Raw genomic sequence first — 21,096 nt, forward strand, 5'->3', positions numbered from 1 at the left:
TTTCCCAACTTACTTTCTTATGAAGTTTACTTTTTAGGATGTCCCCTACTATGCACTCCCCATGTATAAGTTCAGAGAGCTCTTTCAGTCCCGCTTTAAAACCTCAATCAGTGTTCTCGACTTGTATAAAATGCAGGACATATGTACCATCAATTCAGACATCAATGAGGATAAGTTCATCAGTTTAAAGCCGGAACTAGTGAACACCCTCGAGAGCTCACCGTTAATGGAAGGTCTTCAACACAGCGTTCCCTACTGTAGTATTCATCTTAAGAGAGAGCAACACAAGGGATGGGCTGAGCAGGAAATCGAACCGTTGCCAAATGTTCACATGACCATTTCGGAGATTCAGAAACTGATCTACCCGCTGCTGAGGGTGCATCCGGGAGACATTCCAGTGGCTACCCTACTTCACTGCATTAAAGGGCAGCTTAAAGCTTCAATAGTGCCGAATGAAAGCGGTGTCAACTTGGAGCATTTGGTTTGCTGTGTCCAAGGAATTCAGATTCAGATCAATAACTTTGGTATTAAAATTCTAGGCTGGTTGGAGCTAAGCAAGGATATACCCTTGCAAGCTACTGGCAGCTCAAATGCAAATAGCCTGAACGTCAGTGACCGTGCTAATTGTTCGGGAGGAAGCTACTTCAAAAATTCTGTTGCCGATCCGCTTTTTCAAATCTCCCGCGAGGTAATCGAGTTGGTGAAGATGTCGCCAAAGTCCACTATGAAGTTTAATCGCTTTATTCCGGCCTATCACAATCACTTTGGAAAACAATGTAGAGTGGCAGACTACGGATATACAAAGCTAATCGAACTCTTTGAGGCATTATCTTCTGTGGTGCAGATCATGGGAGACGGCGAAAATCGACAGATCACGCTGACTCATCGCACTCAAATACGTAGGTTCACCTCAGATCTATTGCGTGTTCTTCGGGCTTACGGTAACAATTCTGTGCTGCTTTCTCAGTTGCCGGGAATTTTTTCTCAAGCCCAAAATCGGAGTTTCGACGTCACGGATTATGGAGTGTGCGACATTGCAGACATCCTAGATGGCCTGGTGAACTCGAACATCGTCGTTCTAAGCAATGTACAGCACGGAAAAGATATTCTTATATCAATGCCAAAACGCAAGCAGACTAGCAGTGAATTGGAGAAAACAAGTGTGTTTGCCGGTGAAATGGTAGAGCTCTTAAAGAATTCCCTTCAGTACTCTGTTCAGTTCCAAAAGTTTGTACGATCCTACCATTATCACTTCGCCTACCAATGTCGTCTCAGTGACTACGGCTTCCTTAAGTTGGCAGACCTTATGGATGCTATTCACGGCTTAGTGGAGATAGAGTTGACCAACGATGAAGACAAGAAAATAATACTCTCACCAAAAGTGGCTAGACGTGTGTTTGGTGAGCAATGTGAGGATCTTATACGTAGCGTTACTGGCAATGCAACACACTGTATGAAGCTAGATCAGGTGTTAATGCTACACAAAAAGAAATATGGCTACCAGATTCAACCTCAGACTCTGGGAGTCTCGGATATGGCTACGGCAGTTAAGCTGTTGCCCTACGTTGAGTTAAAGCAGAAAGATCAGACAATTTGGCTTATCTGTCACAATAACGACTTAGAGTTTCGCCTTCTTTGCTATAGAGCATGTAAGTATCTCGTTCAGCGGGACCTTTCGGCATCGGTTCTGTCACCAGCAACAAATTATGCCAATTTAGGAACTCAATCTTCATTATTACCAAGGGCTTCTCAGAAGACTCAATTTATAAGCGAGTTTAATGCTAAGCACAAAATCCAGATCACGGAGCAGGCTCTTTTAGCCATGCGACATGCAATTAAGGTTAGCTATTGCATATTTATATCGGCCTTAAACCCACTGAATTATTTTTTAATAGATTTATAATAGCGCCGGCGTACAGTATGTTCGCCTAACCGGATTTATGAGGCTGTTAATTGCCATTGTGTGTATGCTAGAACAGCGGCCAAGCATGTATCTATGCGACATCAAAAACGCTTTGGACACTGACTTCGCTTCTTTTTTTGAGTTTGGATTCCCCAATCTCTATTCAGTGATTGCAGCACACGAAGACCTATTTACGGTAAACAATGGACCAACCCAGGAACGGAGCGATGTTTCTCTGAATCCTAACTGCGAATGTAAGTATCACCAAATACCCTAGTTAATTTAAATAATCTTAATTTTGATTTTGTCTCTTCGAAAGTGCGTCAGATTTCATTAATAAATCAACACTTGGGTGGCCTCGCAAAGATGTCAAATATAAAGCACATAGCACAAGGCAGCTTCCGTACTCCCATAGACGAGCATAACAACCTCCTACCTACGCAGTCCCCACAAAGTAGCCTATCAATGGCCAACGATTATGCGAAGACCGTTGTCAATGCGTGCAACTTTAAGTTTAATAACTTTCAATTTTATGACGATCTTTTTGCGACGGATAATTACATCATTCCACCGCTGGCCAATTCTTTTATTGACTCATCATTGCTCAACAGTTTCGGGTCAGCTCTTGAAAGCGGTAGTTTGTGTAAAAGTTTTTGCAACAAAGAGAACTCGATGAACTCATCGAGTCAATTATTAAACAGTTCATTAAACTCGTCTAACGAGCTGAATGTCAGTCTCGGAGCAGGAGATTTGGCCAATGTAACCTCCAGTACAGCCATCTCATCGGATACTTTATATGATCACTCATCGTTCAAACTTTGTCATAGACGTAATTCATGCTTTAATAAGCTTTGTAAAAACATGCCGATTCATTTGGATAGTGACACTGACGAAACCTGCAATTTGGTCAGCGTACCGTCAATAGGATCTATTTATGACCCTCTGAAAAATGAAATGCCAACAACAAAGGTAAGAATATAAAATGAATAAGACACAAACTACGTTTTTCTTAATTTCGTGGAGTCATACAATTTTTTTCACCAACAGAAACTACCTTTTTGGAATGATCCCATTTGGAGCGCACGATCGGATCAGCCAAGGCACAATATTCTCAACATACGACTACCTGAGCTTAAAACAAATAATATGTTCCCTATACTGCTTTCCCCCTATACCATTTCAAAAAACGAGAACTTAAAGAGGAAGCTGTTCAATTTTGAAAATCATGTTCGTAAAATTGCCTAATGCAGTATGTACTTTCTTTATTTGTATCGATTTTGGCTAATTCTAATTCCATACTCTACCGTATTCGAATAGCAACATGAAAATAAGAGAGCGCCTTGCGATAATTTTCTAGATGATTACATTTGTTAAATTATACATTTTATATAATATCAGCCAAAATAAATCTGTTTATTTGTATTGTAAGCTAATTCTATTAACAATGGCATTAATTGAAGTAAAAACGTAATTTGTCCTAGTCCCTAACGTTATGTGACAAAACTCAAAAATCACAATGGACGGCAGCACATGTAGTGACGATGTGCACCAAGAGCGTGTGCATAGAGGACTGTTGATATTATATAAAGCCGCAGAATTAAAAATCTGCTGTGATGGTCCGATCGTAACGAGTAATACACCAATCGAAAGGTATCGCTAAAAGAATGAGGATTGCATACAAAGACTTTAGGAAAGTTAAATGCTCGGTTGAAAAGTTATTAAAAAAAAACTTTTTTTGTGTATAGCTTAAAATGAAAATTTTTCGATGTCTGTTTGTCAATTTCAAGAGTAAGAATCGGGCAATAAAGTGGGGATACAAAGCTTAACATCGTCTGCACAGATTAAAACAGTTGCGGATTTAATAATTTGTGGTATATCATTTATCAACCAGCCAAATACTGTGTGGTTTACCGAGTCAAAATCTTTCGAAAAATCGGTATAGATAACATCAGTTTATTGTTTATTTAGAAAACTACGATTAACTAGTGTGGTAAACTGAAGCAAATAATTTTGGAATAGCACTATATGAGACTTATTTCTTTTTTTATAGAGCGGAACAATAAAGAATTCCTTTCAGAGAGATAGAAAATTAAACTGATTTATGGACATATTAAAAAGCGTTGTGAGGGGACGCGAAAGATAATTTGAGCAGTTTTTGAGGACCACTTAAGATCCAGGTGAAAATGAAAGATAGTTAAAATCACTATTTGTATGGAAAATAGAAGAAGTAGACTGGAAAAAATGTGGAAAAAGATTAGATATACCAATTTCATCCGAAGCAGCAACATTATTAAGAAATAGAGAGGGGGGAAAGTATTGTAACTTACGTTTCGAATTAACAAAAAAAAAAAAAATAGCTTCGCATTACTTTTAAAGTCAATCTTACAGCGTGCAGGGTAGTTTTTAAAACATTCAGAATTAGGTTGACCACAGTCGGATTTGACTACCGAATATTTAGCAAAGTCAGACTGTGAGCCGGTCTGTTTAAATCGTTTAAAGAGTCTAGATTTCTTATTCTTAAGCTAAGTAAGTTTTCGAGTATACTACGGTGAGCTATACGAAGTACTAACATAAGAAAGGGGTACATGTTTATCGAATTAACTATAGAGATCATTATAAAAATACGAAACAGCTTCAGTAATAGGAAGATTCACTAGACATGACCAATCTGTTAAAGACAACGAATATTTCTCAATCTCTATTCAGTGATTGCAGCACACCATACGGAGAACAATGGACTAACCCAGGAACGAAGCGATGTTTCTCTGAATCTTAACTGTGAGTGTAAGTATCATCAAATACTGATTTTGTCTCTCCTTGAAAGTGCGTCAGATTTAATAAATAAATCAACACTTGGGTGGCCTCGCACAGATGTCAAATGTAAAGCACATAGCACAAGGCAGCTTCCGTACTTCCATAGACGAGCATATCAACCTCCTACCTACTCAGTCCCCACAAATAGCCGATTAATGGCCAAAGATTATGCAAAGACCGTTGTCAATGCCTCTTTGCGAGGGATAATTACATCTATTTACCGCTGGCCAATTATTTTATTGACTCATCATTGCTCAATAGTTTCGGGTCAGCTCTTGAAAGCGGTAGTTAATGTAAAAGTTTCTGCAAAAAAAGAGAACTCGATTAACTCATCGAGTCAATTAATAAACAGTTCATTAAACTCGTCTAACGAGCTGAATGCCAGTCTTGGAGCAGGAGATTTGGCCAAAATAACCTCCAGCACATCCATCTCATCGGATACTTTATATGTTCACTCATCGTTCAAACTTTGGCATAGACGTAATGCATGCTTTAATAAGTTTGTAAAATAATGCCGATTCATAAGACACAAACTAAGTTTTTCTTAATTTCGTCGAGTCATACAATTTTATTCACCAACAGAAACTACCTTTTTGGAATGATCCCATTAATGTTGAATTAAAGAGGCAGATGTTCAATTTTGAAAATCATTTTCGTAAAATTTCCTAATGCAGTATGTACTTTCGTTATTTGTATCGATTTTGGCTAATGTTAATTCCATACACTACCGTATTCGAATAGCAACATGAAAATAAGTGAGCACCTTTTGATAATTTTCTAGATGATTACATTTCTTAAAATATACATTTTATTTTTGTAAGCAAATTCTATTAATAATAGAATTAATTGAAGTATAAACATTAGTTGACCTAGTCCCTAACGTTATGTGACATAACTCAAAAATCACAATGGACGGAGGCAGGAAACTGACATAGAAAGCGATTGAACAGCGAGTGCCATTCTGGAGGCAGCGTAAAGACTTTGTGGTAAACGTCAAAAAGCAAGAGGCAGGATAGTTGGCGGTAGTCATCTGGTCAAAGTGGAAGGCGAGGAGCAGATACAGTAGCAAGCGGATCGCAGAAGTTGTGCGTCAGGAAAAGGCGAAGACACGGGCTTCAGGAGGCTAGTCAAAGCGAAAGAAGGAAGCGATATTTTGCACGAAAGCATCGGCAGTCCGAGGCCTGATAAATCTGGAAAAGTGTTTGGAAGCGACGGGCAGAACATTCTGGAGGAGAAGTGGTGACGGGAAGACCATTCTGGAGGAGTATTGGTGACGCCGAGAATATTTTTGAAGCAGTCTTAGTGATTCCGCCAATATTATGAATCAGTATTAGTGATGCAGCCAATATTCTGAAGCAGTATTGGTGACGACGAGAAAAATTTTGAAACTGTATTGGCGACGACAAGAACATTTCGATCAGTATAGGTGACACGGCGAAAAGACATTTCTGGTGAGGCAGCGAGACAAATCCTGAGCTGTATTGGTGACACGGCGAGAAGACATTTCTGGTGAGGTAGCGGTACAAAAATTAAAAGTTGTATTGCTGGGCTGGCGAAAGAAAACGGTTGAAGAAATATTGGTGAGTGACGGAGAAAGTATCGAGAGGCGAGACAAGTTGTTTTGCAACTTGGCTGGCAGAAGGCTCTGTGCCAGAAAAGGGAAGTGCAGAGCAGCACTGGTTTGGAGCCCTCATGTTGGTCTTATCGGAGAGTAGGAAATAATTTGAAATTTAACAGATTGCGTGCCTGCAGTCGGACTGTTGTGTCAACAGCATAGTCTTAAAGTTAACATAGTGTTAAGGTTTGACATTCATTTCCCATTAACGTAGAGTAAAGTAAAGTAAAATTCACAATTTGAAAGTCCAGTATATATAAAAAACTTAATTTTGCCGTGCAAGCGGGTTTGATACACATTTTTGTATTTTACAAGCACTATATTTTATATCCTTATATTCTATAATTATATTTAAATAAAAATGAACAGGCAAGAGATTTGGCACTTCTCGTGACAGAATTGCGCGCTAAGTTGTCAGAGCTAAATCTTTGTACAACCGGAAGAAAATGCGAATTGCAAAATAAACTACTTGCTCACTATGGTTTGCAATCTGATGAAAACGATGAAGATGCGATTGAAGTGGATGATGATGAGGATGGATCTTTTGCATCAGTGAATTCAGACATTTACCAGGCAGGTGCAGGTGCAGGAAATGGTGCGCCCAGGGAAAAGCGAATTGTAAGCGGACAGAATAGTCAAATTGGAAATGCGAACACAGGTAGATCGTGGCTTACATTAAAGGATGTAGGGGGGAGTGTGTGTCACAGTTTTCGGGAACTGGTTGACCTGACATTAATCAGTGGATCGAGGAACTTGAACAGTGTGCACTTACGGTTGAATGGAGTCAATTGCAGGTGTTTATATATGCAAAACAATTGCTCAGCGGAGCAACTAAGCTTTACGATCGTAGTCAGCGTAATATTGGCGATGGAGCTCACTGAAAGCTGCATTGCTAGAAAAATTTGGGGTTAAAGTTACATCGGAAGAGGTAGTAGACTTTGCAAGCGACTACAAAAGAAAACCGAAACGTTTAAAGAGTACCTGTGCGCGGTTGAGAAAGTTAGAAAATGTTATAACTGTGGTGATGACTCTCAAATCAAGAAGGATTGTCCAAGGAGAGACAACAAGTGCTTTAGGTGCAACCAGCCAGGATATAGAGCAGCCCAGTGCAAGGTCAAGCTAGTAGTTAAAAGGAAAAGGCAACTAATCTAGTGCAGATGGAAGGCAGGGTGAAGCCAACAAGCACGTTTACGTCTTCGGGATTGGAGTTGAAGTATGTTTCGTTTGGGAAAGTAACCTTCAAAGGATTGATAGATACGAGAGCAGACTTGTTTTTATTGCGACGCAACGTTTTTATAAGGCTCGGAGTTTGTTTGACAGGAATTGGGGAAAGCCAAATTGTGACTTTTGGAAGCCTGAAAATACCAGTGCAGATTGATGGCATTAATCTTAACGTAGAATTCCACATTATATCGGACGAAGACATGGGATTTTATTCAATTCTAGATAGTGTCGATATGAAAGTGACAAAAGACGGAACCGAGTTGGTTCGAAGATCAGACAGTCGGGTCGGTAAAGGACAAAAGTTTGAAGTTCGTGAGAAAGAGAGCTTCGAAACGAATTTCAGAGTTTGTGTATGATGACCATGAAGCAGGTAGGAAACGTCGTGAAACGCATGATAGACGAACACAAACCAATTAAAAATGTTCATTGTCCGGTCGATATGAAGATTTTGTTAAGCGATGATTTGCCAGTTTTTCAGCATCCTCGACGTATCGCTTTTAGTGAACAAAAGGTAGTTGTCGAGCTGGTTTAGGAGTGGCTTGAACTAAGGATTATCAAGCCCAGTACTTCAGAGTACGCTTCTCCGATCGTACTCGTGTCAAAAAAGAATGGCCAGAAGCGATTTTGTTGCGACTATTGCAAATTGAATGAAAATATATGGAATACAAAAGCTGCAAAGGTCTTGAGGTCGCAGAACAGAACGGGTTGAAAATCAATTGGACCAAGTGTCAAATTTTGCATAGCAGGGTAGATTTTCTAGGATATATATCGAAAATGGTTCAATGACACCCAGCGACGAGAAAACGCAGGCCGTAGAAAACTTTCCAGTGCCGTCTAATCAAAAAGCCATACAGCGATTTCTTGATTTGACATCATCTTTTGGGAAGTTTGTGGATGGATACGCAGTAATAGCTAAGCCATTGTAAAATTTGCTGAGAAAGGATGTAAAGTTTGAGTTCAAGGAGTTACAGCAGGTAGCATTCGAGCAATTAAAGGCAGCGTTGACTAGCAACCAGTTTTGAAACTGTACAATCCTAGATTGGCTACGGAAATAAACACCGATGCGTCAAAGTTTGGTTTTGGTGCAGTTCTTTTACAAAAGGATCCAGAGGAAGGACAGTTACACCTTGTTATGTACATGAGTAGAAAAATAGAGCCTTGTGAAGAAAAATATCACTCATACGAGTTGGAGGTTCTAGCAGTCATAGGAGCGTTGACAAAATTGCGAATTTATTTTTGGGAACGAAATTCAAAATCATCACGGATTGTAACGCGTTCGCCATAACGATGAAAAAGAAAGAAGTTCCGTTGATAGTGGCTAGGTGGGCAATGTATCTGCAAGACTACTATTACGAGATAGAACATCGATCAGGTACAAATATGAGGCATGTAGACGCACTGAGTCGAGTAGCTTGATTTGTGTTGACTGAAAGTGTAATGCACAAGTTGAAGGAAGCTCAGGTGGCAGACGAGTGGACAAATGTAATAAGGAGTCTAGTTGAAACACAGGGGCATGAGGATTAATACATCGACAATCAAATATTTTTTAAAAACCCAGACAGAGAGTTGATTGTAGTTCCATCTCAAATGGAGACTGAAAATATACAGATTGCTCATAAGCAAGGTAATTTTTCGGCAAAGAAAACACAGGAGCTGGTGGAGAAATCCTACTTCATTCCAAAGTTGAGGGATAAAGGTAAAGTTGTAGGCAGCTGTGTGGAGTGCAACTTGGTTAACACAAAATCCGGAAAACAGGAAGGATATCTAAAGCCTATCGATTATGGGGACAAACCTTTAGTCACTTATCACATCATCACGTAGGGCCAATGGAGATCACCAAGAAAAGATATAATCATATCTTAGTAGTTTTCGATGCATTTTCGAAATACGATTGGTTGTATCCGACGCGTAGTATTGGAGTCGAGGAGGTGCTAAACTGTTTAGACAGGCAGGCCATAATATTTGGAAATCCGCTACAGAGAGAAGATCCAGCATTAATTGATCGCTACAGGTGTACCTCGAGGTAACGGGCAGGTTGAGAGAATGCATATGATCGTAGTGCCAAAGCTGTCAAAGATGAGTCTAGAAAATCCAGGAAACTGGTACAAACACGTGGGTAGAGTGCACCAGCTAATAAACAATATCGAGCCTAGGAGCACAAAGGTAGCGCCGTTCATGTTGCTAACAGGTGTGGACATACGTGTAGTTGACATTGCAGAACTCAAAGAACAGGTGCAGCAGTCTTTGATAAAAGAGTTGGACAAAGAGCGTGAACAGACACGCAAAAAATCCAGGGACAGCATTCAAGCTTTACAGGAGAAGAACAGAAAAGCTTTCGATTCAAAAAGGAAAAAGGAAAAGCAATACAAAGTCAATGACTTAGTTGCGATGAAGAGTACTCAGTATGGAATGGGTTTAAAGTTAAAAGGAAAGTATCTTGGTCCCTATAAGGTCGTCAAAGTTCACAAGCATGGCAGGTATGATGTGGAGAAATTGGGAGATAGTGAAGGACCTTTGAAAACATCCACAGTATCTGAGCTTATGAAGGAGTTCGGGACGAACACCACGTCAGGAGGGCCGAGTGTAGGAATCAGAAACCAACCAGAAGAGCAACAAGAGAGAAACTCCCGGGGCCACATATATATTTTTTTGTTATAAAATTTATAAAATGTAATTTAAAATTTACCTTTGCTGCTGCTCTCGTAGCCGTCTTCGATGATTGGTTGTAGCTGATAACGTCGTTGGTCTTGTTGCTGTTGCTGCAGTAGTTATTGTCCCGTTTGCACATTGTTGCCGCTCTTGTATGTTTTGTTGTACTTTATTGCCGTTGTTGTGGTTGTGGTTGCCGAAGACACCGCTTTGGTGAAGTCTTGATGAATTTCCTATTTTGATGCTTTTGATTGCTCTTGAGTTTAGTGTTTTCAAGAATATTTAGTTTTTGCAATAGCTGCAAGGGTATATGAACTTAAGCTTGCCGAAGTTTGCTTCCTTTCTTGTTAGTTTTGATTTGTTCTTTTACGAACTCGAGCTCTTTTTGTAGGTCCTAATTTCGGTTATCCTACGGAATATTTTTTTCCGTAAGCCTCCCCTTGTTAGGGGTTTTATCAAGTCACAATTATTTTTTTGCCATTCTGCACTCTACTCACTCTGATTTTTTTTTGTATTTGTATTTTATAAAATTTCATCCTAACGCTACAAGTTTGGAACTGATGAGTTAATGCGCTAGTCACTAAGAGTTGCCAATATTTAATTGTTACATTATACTTAAAACTAATTTTCAAAAAAACTAACCTAAGTCGCCTTTTATTTTTACTTTAATTTACGTAATAGTATATAGTGCCAATATTTTTAGGATGGTTGGGGAGCTGATTCCATGATCGAATAGCATTAATTAAAAACTGTCTTTCGGATGTCAGTGATCTAGGTCTTATGCAAGTAAGATTGTTTGCTCTTCTAGAGGATGTAAACTGCAGTTTTTCGAAAAGATACGAAGGTTCTTTTTGGAAAATAATTTTTTGCAGAAAAATTAAGATTTGCATCTTTATCCATTTATTTAGCGAGATATCGAATATTTTCTGCGAAAATTCGGATACGTGATTTCTATGTAGTAGGTTGAATATATACCTGGCTATGCAATTAAATAGAACTTTAATTTTGTTTTTACTGGTAGTGTCACCGTTTGAAAAAACTTATACTCCATAAAATAGCGCTGGAACAATGCAGGTTTTAGCTATTAGTAAACGTATATGGGTGGGCAGGTAATTTTTAGTTACGGATAATGTCCTTATTATGCCATATGTTTTTCCTACAGACTTTGTAATATGATCATTCCAGTTAAGAGTTCTGTTGAATGTGAATCCTAAGTTTACAGCTGTTTCAACGCACTCAAGTGGCGTGTTATTTATACTCAGTGGCTGGAAATTCTTAAAAACTATCTTTCTTTTACTTTTGACAAGACATTTTGATTTTGATGGGTTGATCCCAAGTCCATTGATGCCGGCCCACTCATTTACAAGTGCAAGTTCTCTGTTACAAACATCTATACATTCATTTATTCTTTTGAAAGGACGACTCACATACATTTGGACATTATCGGCATACAGGTGTACATTACATTCAGATAACGCATTGGGAAGGTCATTGACATATAAGGTTAACAATAAGGGACCAAGCACAGACCCTTGGGGTAGACCACGATTAACATTTTCAAATGAAGACGAAACGCTAGAAAGTACAAAAGATTGACGATGATTTTGTAGGTACGAAGACTCAAGTTTGACAGAAGTTTTAGAAAACATAAACATATTAAGCAGTTTTGCACGAAGGACATTATGGTTTACTGTATCGAAGGCCTTACTATAGTCTAGTAAAACTAAGAGTGTAACATTGTTTTCGTCTATTTGTTCCCTTATGTCGTCTGCAATTTTTAAAATAGCTGAGGTACAGCTTCTGTTTTTCCTAAAACCAGACTGATTATTAGTAAGCATTGCATTGTCGGACATAAATTTATTAATTTGATCAGCCATGAGATTCTCAAATACCTTTGATAGGTATGGTAAAATGGAGATGGGTCTGTACTCATTATTTGATTTAGCGTTTTTTTTTTGCCGTTTTCCAACAGTCCGGATAAGTAGATTTTGTCAGTACAGTATTAAAGGTATAGGTTTTGTATGGCAGGATTTTTGGCAGCAGAATTTTTATGAATTTAGGGTTTATGTTGTCAGACCTAGTGGCGTCACTCTTAATTCTTAGTATACTTTGTAGGACATCACACTGATTAACACACAAAAACCTAAATCTAATATCACAGACAGTTTCGGGTACAAATAGTGGGTTCAGATATGTATTTTCAGTGATTTTAGGTACTGTCCAGTTTAAGAACTTTTTATGAAGTTCATTTACATTTATGTCTTGCCCAAGTCTTGGTTTAACTTAGCATATTTCCAGGTTTTTAATTATTTTCCATGTCTGACCTGTGGATGATGCGTTGTTGAATTTATGGGAATAGAAATTTGTCTTGGCGGTGTCAGTAAGTTTGGTCACTTTTTTTCTCAATGACTTGAACACTGCGTAAGCTTGAGGTGTCCTGTACCTTCTCCACTTATTGTACGCCCCGTCACGCTGTAATATTGCGTCTTTGATGTTTCTTTGAAACCATGGTTTTTCAGAAAAACGAATATCTTTGCTACGAACAGGCACGAGACAGTTATATAAATAACAAAAAGGTTAAAAGGTTAACTTGTTCGTCTACTTCGGAAAGGGAATATATGTCGTTCCAATTGCACAAATTAAAGGTGGAGTCCAAAAGGTTATATTTGATATTTCTAAAGTCCCTAAAAACTATTGGATGGTCAAGGTATTACAGGTCAAGTGCGTAAGTCAAGAATATGAGGTCATGTTTTGAAAACGATGGGACAATAAGTTGATCATATGTAGTTACTTTGTCTGTATCAGACACAAAAAATAAATCTAAAAACGAGTCGCGGGTTTTGATAAATTGCGTTGGGGACACAAACTTAACCAACTTCATCCCCATTTCATGTCCTCTTCAATCGCCTGTTATAATGACGTCTGAATAATTTAATGACACGTCAGGAAGGATGTTTAAAAGGTATATACACCCAATTAGTAGCTTATTAGGACATCTTTGGCATCTAATTTCTATAAATAAGTATTATGTTGCACTACTGGTTGAGTGTTTACATACAAACGTGGAACATAACTTTTTACTCACATCTATTGCAACCCCACCCCCATGACTATCACGATCAGAGCGATGCAAATTATAGCCATCACATTCAACTAAAACATCACATAAATTAGGAACAAACCAAGTTTCAGAAACACATATAACATCTACGCTCGAATTGATAAAGAGGTATCTAAATTATTCAATTGAGGCTTGGAGCATTTATATGACACACATTGAGACCAGCTCACTTCCTTCCGAGAACCCTTAACATCGCATGGCTTTTTGATCGATTTGGATTTATGTTTTAAATTATTTAATTTAATATAAGCTGCGCTCGCAGTCTATAAATATTTATGACATAACGACACACCACACCAAGAAACAAAATAAAATGAATGCGATTGATTATAGTCCTAAATAAATTTATTAAAATTACTGATAGTTTCACAAAAATGGAATATACATATAAGCGCCTCTTAGATGTTTCCAGAGCAGCTAATTCATCGGGGGTGCAAATCTCCATTCGAGCCAGTTCGCCCAGGCTTTGCACGCAAATCCCCTCCCTTCTCTCCTTTACGAAGATATCTCCTCGGCGAGAGAAAACAGCTGTAAGGCGCTTCTGCCTCTTCAGATGCATCGCCCGCTTGAAGATTTCTTATTTTGGTTTGGTCAGCTGTTCGTTTATACATATATATATATAAACGCTGGCGAGTCTAGGCCGATGAGCTTTAAGCTCAGTTGCGTTTTCTTTTCTTTTCGGAATGCCCCGATCGCACGCAGCAGTGTTGCCTTATCGTGCACGTATTCTATTTTAATAATTATAACTGGATCCACTACTGTAATGATCGATTTTCGCGGTCGCTCGACCACTGTTCCCGCCCTATATTTAATTACGTTCTTGAAATGGAGGTGTCTCTGAGAAGGTAGAGACGGAGATTTATAATTTTATAATTAATACTTAGTAAATTTGTTGATAATTAGTAAATTCTGTAAACTCCAATCCGAAAAAATACTTATATATTTAATGTGGCCGGGGTTGAGTGTTGAGCAGCGTAACACTACGCTATGCTGGCAATTATGTAAGCCATGTCTATTTTAAAGACTTTTTCATGATCAATAAAAATATTGGCCACATATGTCCGTGAGTTTTTACCAATATTTTAAGAATAATTCTTTCAGTTAAATCTTATATTCGAACTTACGTTGCTCAGATTTCTAGCCAAGCGTCTTATCCTCTGGCCCACGAGCTAACAAGCTGGGGCGATTGCAAGTTGTGAATTTAACACTCATTAAAATTGACAGCCGATGAAGTCGACAAAACAAAAATATTTAAATTACGATATAACATTGCAGCCTATTGGAGAAACAATATATAAGAGACAAATTAAAATGTTATAATTTATATTTATGTTTTCATGTTTCTATTAACTTGGAAATAAAAACAAATAAATATAGTGGGTATTGCAACAACAAACTAAAGAAGAAAAATAAAATTTTTGTTAACAATTTTAATATTAGTTTTATTAAAGTTTGGAGAATCAATAACCAAATACATAAGGATTATTGGACTGAAAACCAACAACAAAATACATAAAAAAAATTAAATATAAAAGTAACAATTTTACCAATTTGGTTTTTTACATATAACATTTTTTTGTGTGTATATAATTTGTAACGAATCTTTGCTTTGTGCAGCAATCGCTACGGAAAGCGGAACGGATTTTTTTTGGTGTGGTGGCTCCTTAACTTCTCTATGTTAAATTTTTTTTAAAACTCTTTTCAATTGAGTATGCTTTTAAATTTCAGAATAAAGCTTTTAATTTTATAAAAATCGGAGAACGATTTCATGTAGCTGCCATAGGAACGATAGAATATTTAAGCTAGGGCATAGGGCTATCAAGCAGGTTATAAAAGTTTTTTTTAGTGTGGAATTAAACAACATATAATTTTCCCCACTTAGTTTAAATAATACTTTTTTGGGCTTTATCTGGCGAAGCAATAGTTCTCTAGATCCTCTCTGTCCACTATATTAGTTCACGTGACGGTTCAAAACCTTAAGCCCATTTGTGTTACTTGCACACATGCCCGTATTTGTAATTAAATTTCGCGACATGAAAAGGTACTTTGACTCCACTCAAGCAGTACTCCGATAATTACCTGTATCAGCATGACCATTTTTCTCTTCCAGTTCGCCAAGCAGGTCGTCTCTAACTTGCATCGCAAAAAGATTGGACACAAGCGCATGTTAGTCAGTTACACTCGCGACTCCTCCTTGACTGAGGTCAAGACGCTTCGTTGCCAGGTCGCGGGGCTCCTAAAGGTAAACATGATTTCGTTTTCCCAACTTACTTTCTTATGAAGTTTACTTTTTAGGATGTCCCCTACTATGCACTCCCCATGTATAAGTTCAGAGAGCTCTTTCAGTCCCGCTTTAAAACCTCAATCAGTGTTCTCGACTTGTATAAAATGCAGGACATATGTACCATCAATTCAGACATCAATGAGGATAAGTTCATCAGTTTAAAGCCGGAACTAGTGAACACCCTCGAGAGCTCACCGTTAATGGAAGGTCTTCAACACAGCGTTCCCTACTGTAGTATTCATCTTAAGAGAGAGCAACACAAGGGATGGGCTGAGCAGGAAATCGAACCGTTGCCAAATGTTCACATGACCATTTCGGAGATTCAGAAACTGATCTACCCGCTGCTGAGGGTGCATCCGGGAGACATTCCAGTGGCTACCCTACTTCACTGCATTAAAGGGCAGCTTAAAGCTTCAATAGTGCCGAATGAAAGCGGTGTCAACTTGGAGCATTTGGTTTGCTGTGTCCAAGGAATTCAGATTCAGATCAATAACTTTGGTATTAAAATTCTAGGCTGGTTGGAGCTAAGCAAGGATATACCCTTGCAAGATACTGGCAGCTCAAATGCAAATAGCCTGAACGTCAGTGACCGTGCTAATTGTTCGGGAGGAAGCTACTTCAAAAATTCTGTTGCCGATCCGCTTTTTCAAATCTCCCGCGAGGTAATCGAGTTGGTGAAGATGTCGCCAAAGTCCACTATGAAGTTTAATCGCTTTATTCCGGCCTATCACAATCACTTTGGAAAACAATGTAGAGTGGCAGACTACGGATATACAAAGCTAATCGAACTCTTTGAGGCATTATCTTCTGTGGTGCAGATCATGGGAGACGGCGAAAATCGACAGATCACGCTGACTCATCGCACTCAAATACTTAGGTTCACCTCAGATCTATTGCGTGTTCTTCGGGCTTACGGTAACAATTCTGTGCTGCTTTCTCAGTTGCCGGGAATTTTTTCTCAAGCCCAAAATCGGAGTTTCGACGTCACGGATTATGGAGTGTGCGACATTGCAGACATCCTAGATGGCCTGGTGAACTCGAACATCGTCGTTCTAAGCAATGTACAGCACGGAAAAGATATTCTTATATCAATGCCAAAACGCAAGCAGACTAGCAGTGAATTGGAGAAAACAAGTGTGTTTGCCGGTGAAATGGTAGAGCTCTTAAAGAATTCCCTTCAGTACTCTGTTCAGTTCCAAAAGTTTGTACGATCCTACCATTATCACTTCGCCTACCAATGTCGTCTCAGTGACTACGGCTTCCTTAAGTTGGCAGACCTTATGGATGCTATTCACGGCTTAGTGGAGATAGAGTTGACCAACGATGAAGACAAGAAAATAATACTCTCACCAAAAGTGGCTAGACGTGTGTTTGGTGAGCAATGTGAGGATCTTATACGTAGCGTTACTGGCAATGCAACACACTGTATGAAGCTAGATCAGGTGTTAATGCTACACAAAAAGAAATATGGCTACCAGATTCAACCTCAGACTCTGGGAGTCTCGGATATGGCTACGGCAGTTAAGCTGTTGCCCTACGTTGAGTTAAAGCAGAAAGATCAGACAATTTGGCTTATCTGTCACAATAACGACTTAGAGTTTCGCCTTCTTTGCTATAGAGCATGTAAGTATCTCGTTCAGCGGGACCTTTCGGCATCGGTTCTGTCACCAGCAACAAATTATGCCAATTTAGGAACTCAATCTTCATTATTACCAAGGGCTTCTCAGAAGACTCAATTTATAAGCGAGTTTAATGCTAAGCTCAAAATCCAGATCACGGAGCAGGCTCTTTTAGCCATGCGACATGCAATTAAGGTTAGCTATTGCATATTTATATCGGCCTTAAACCCACTGAATTATTTTTTAATAGATTTATAATAGCGCCGGCGTACAGTATGTTCGCCTAACCGGATTTATGAGGCTGTTAATTGCCATTGTGTGTATGCTAGAACAGCGGCCAAGCATGTATCTATGCGACATCAAAAACGCTTTGGACACTGACTTCGCTTCTTTTTTTGAGTTTGGATTCCCCAATCTCTATTCAGTGATTGCAGCACACGAAGACATATTTACGGTAAACAATGGACCAACCCAGGAACGGAGCGATGTTTCTCTGAATCCTAACTGCGAATGTAAGTATCACCAAATACCCTAGTTAATTTAAATAATCTTAATTTTGATTTTGTCTCTTCGAAAGTGCGTCAGATTTCATTAATAAATCAACACTTGGGTGGCCTCGCAAAGATGTCAAATATAAAGCACATAGCACAAGGCAGCTTCCGTACTCCCATAGACGAGCATAACAACCTCCTACCTACGCAGTCCCTACAAAGTAGCCTATCAATGGCCAACGATTATGCGAAGACCGTTGTCAATGCGTGCAACTTTAAGTTTAATAACTTTCAATTTTATGACGATCTTTTTGCGACGGATAATTACATCATTCCACCGCTGGCCAATTCTTTTATTGACTCATCATTGCTCAACAGTTTCGGGTCAGCTCTTGAAAGCGGTAGTTTGTGTAAAAGTTTCTGCAACAAAGAGAACTCGATGAACTCATCGAGTCAATTATTAAACAGTTCATTAAACTCGTCTAACGAGCTGAATGTCAGTCTCGGAGCAGTAGATTTGGCCAATGTAACCTCCAGTACAGCCATCTCATCGGATACTTTATATGATCACTCATCGTTCAAACTTTGTCATAGACGTAATTCATGCTTTAATAAGCTTTGTAAAAACATGCCGATTCATTTGGATAGTGACACTGACGAAACCTGCAATTTGGTCAGCGTACCGTCAATAGGATCTATTTATGACCCTCTGAAAAATGAAATGCCAACAACAAAGGTAAGAATATAAAATGAATAAGACACAAACTACGTTTTTCTTAATTTCGTGGAGTCATACAATTTTTTTCACCAACAGAAACTACCTTTTTGGAATGATCCCATTTGGAGCGCACGATCGGATCAGCCAAGGCACAATATTCTCAACATACGACTACCTGAGCTTAAAACAAATAATATGTTCCCTATACTGCTTTCCCCCTATATAAAGAGGAAGCTGTTCAATTTTGAAAATCATGTTCGTAAAATTGCCTAATGCAGTATGTACTTTCTTTATTTGTATCGATTTTGGCTAATTCTAATTCCATACTCTACCGTATTCGAATAGCAACATGAAAATAAGAGAGCGCCTTGCGATAATTTTCTAGATGATTACATTTGTTAAATTATACATTTTATATAATATCAGCCAAAATAAATCTGTTTATTTGTATTGTAAGGTAATTCTATTAACAATGGCATTAATTGAAGTAAAAACGTAATTTGTCCTAGTCCCTAACGTTATGTGACAAAACTCAAAAATCACAATGGACGGCAGCACATGTAGTGACGATGTGCACCAAGAGCGTGTGCATAGAGGACTGTTGATATTATATAAAGCCGCAGAATTAAAAATCTGCTGTGATGGCCCGATCGTAACGAGTAATACACCAATCGAAAGGTATCGCTAAAAGAATGAGGATTGCATACAAAGACTTTAGGAAAGTTAAATGCTCGGTTGAAAAGTTATTAAAAAAAAATTTTTTTTGTGTATAGCTTAAAATGAAAATTTTTCGATGTCTGTTTGTCAATTTCAAGAGTAAGAATCGGGCAATAAAGTGGGGATACAAAGCTTAACATCGTCTGCACAGATTAAAACAGTTGCGGATTTAATAATTTGTGGTATATCATTTATCAACCAGCCAAATACTGTGTGGTTTACCGAGTCAAAATCTTTCGAAAAATCGGTATAGATAACATCAGTTTATTGTTTATTTAGAAAACTACGATTAACTAGTGTGGTAAACTGAAGCAAATAATTTTGGAATAGCACTATATGAGACTTATTTCTTTTTTTATAGAGCGGAACAATAAAGAATTCCTTTCAGAGAGATAGAAAATTAAACTGATTTATGGACATATTAAAAAGCGTTGTGAGGGGACGCGAAAGATAATTTGAGCAGTTTTTGAGGACCACTTAAGATCCAGGTGAAAATGAAAGATAGTTAAAATCACTATTTGTATGGAAAATAGAAGAAGTAGACTGGAAAAAATGTGGAAAAAGATTAGATATACCAATTTCATCCGAAGCAGCAACATTATTAAGAAATAGAGAGGGGGAAAGTATTGTAACTTACGTTTCGAATTAACAAAAAAAAAAAAAAATAGCTTGGCATTACTTTTAAAGTCAATCTTACAGCGTGCAGGGTAGTTTTTAAAACATTCAGAATAAGGTTGACCACAGTCGGATTTGACTACCGAATATTTAGCAAAGTCAGACTGTGAGCCGGTCTGTTTAAATCGTTTAAAGAGTATAGATTTCTTATTCTTAAGCTAAGTAAGTTTTCGAGTATACTACGGTGAGCTATACGAAGTACTAACATAAGAAAGGGGTACATGTTTATCGAATTAACTATAGAGATCATTATAAAAATACGAAACAGCTTCAGTAATAGGAAGATTCACTAGACATGACCAATCTGTTAAAGACAACGAATATTTCTCAATCTCTATTCAGTGATTGCAGCACACCATACGGAGAACAATGGACTAACCCAGGAACGAAGCGATGTTTCTCTGAATCTTAACTGTGAGTGTAAGTATCATCAAATACTGATTTTGTCTCTCCTTGAAAGTGCGTCAGATTTAATAAATAAATCAACACTTGGGTGGCCTCGCACAGATGTCAAATGTAAAACACATAGCACAAGGCAGCTTCCGTACTTCCATAGACGAGCATATCAACCTCCTACCTACTCAGTCCCCACAAATAGCCGATTAATGGCCAAAGATTATGCAAAGACCGTTGTCAATGCCTCTTTGCGAGGGATAATTACATCTATTTACCGCTGGCCAATTATTTTATTGACTCATCATTGCTCAATAGTTTCGGGTCAGCTCTTGAAAGCGGTAGTTAATGTAAAAGTTTCTGCAAAAAAAGAGAACTCGATTAACTCATCGAGTCAATTAATAAACAGTTCATTAAACTCGTCTAACGAGCTGAATGCCAGTCTTCGAGCAGGAGATTTGGCCAAAATAACCTCCAGCACATCCATCTCATCGGATACTTTATATGTTCACTCATCGTTCAAACTTTGGCATAGACGTAATGCATGCTTTAATAAGTTTGTAAAATAATGCCGATTCATAAGACACAAACTAAGTTTTTCTTAATTTCGTCGAGTCATACAATTTTATTCACCAACAGAAACTACCTTTTTGGAATGATCCCATTAATGTTGAATTAAAGAGGCAGATGTTCAATTTTGAAAATCATTTTCGTAAAATTTCCTAATGCAGTATGTACTTTCGTTATTTGTATCGATTTTGGCTAATGTTAATTCCATACACTACCGTATTCGAATAGCAACATGAAAATAAGTGAGCACCTTTTGATAATTTTCTAGATGATTACATTTCTTAAAATATAAATTTTATTTTT

At 38.1% G+C, this 21,096-nt stretch overlaps 2 protein-coding genes across 5 annotated transcripts in view; both read left to right on the plus strand.

Moving 5' to 3' along the window:
• Positions 1–3,331, plus strand: part of LOC128263953 (meiosis regulator and mRNA stability factor 1-like) — a 518,128-nt gene extending 514,797 nt beyond the window's left edge. For all 4 annotated transcript variants that reach the window (XM_052999232.1, XM_052999231.1, XM_052999233.1 and 1 more), the window contains 4 exons: positions 38–1,840; positions 1,896–2,157; positions 2,223–2,872; positions 2,951–3,331. In XM_052999232.1, coding sequence (XP_052855192.1) covers positions 38–1,840; positions 1,896–2,157; positions 2,223–2,872; positions 2,951–3,148 — 2,913 coding nt within the window. In that variant the 3' untranslated portion in view covers positions 3,149–3,331. The remainder of the gene's footprint in view (positions 1–37; positions 1,841–1,895; positions 2,158–2,222; positions 2,873–2,950) is intronic.
• Positions 3,332–5,649: 2,318 nt separating this feature from the next.
• On the plus strand, positions 5,650–18,894 carry LOC128263954 (meiosis regulator and mRNA stability factor 1-like). The gene is made up of 6 exons (XM_052999236.1): positions 5,650–6,297; positions 15,437–15,568; positions 15,622–17,424; positions 17,480–17,741; positions 17,807–18,456; positions 18,535–18,894. The coding sequence occupies exons 2-6, from the start codon at positions 15,491–15,493 to the stop codon at positions 18,709–18,711; spliced, it is 2,970 nt and encodes a 989-aa protein (XP_052855196.1). The 5' UTR covers positions 5,650–6,297; positions 15,437–15,490; the 3' UTR covers positions 18,712–18,894.
• The last annotated feature ends 2,202 nt before the right edge of the window (positions 18,895–21,096 follow it).

The sequence above is a fragment of the Drosophila gunungcola genome, unplaced genomic scaffold, assembly GCF_025200985.1.
Source record: "Drosophila gunungcola strain Sukarami unplaced genomic scaffold, Dgunungcola_SK_2 000033F, whole genome shotgun sequence".
Lineage (NCBI taxonomy): Eukaryota > Metazoa > Arthropoda > Insecta > Diptera > Drosophilidae > Drosophila > Drosophila gunungcola.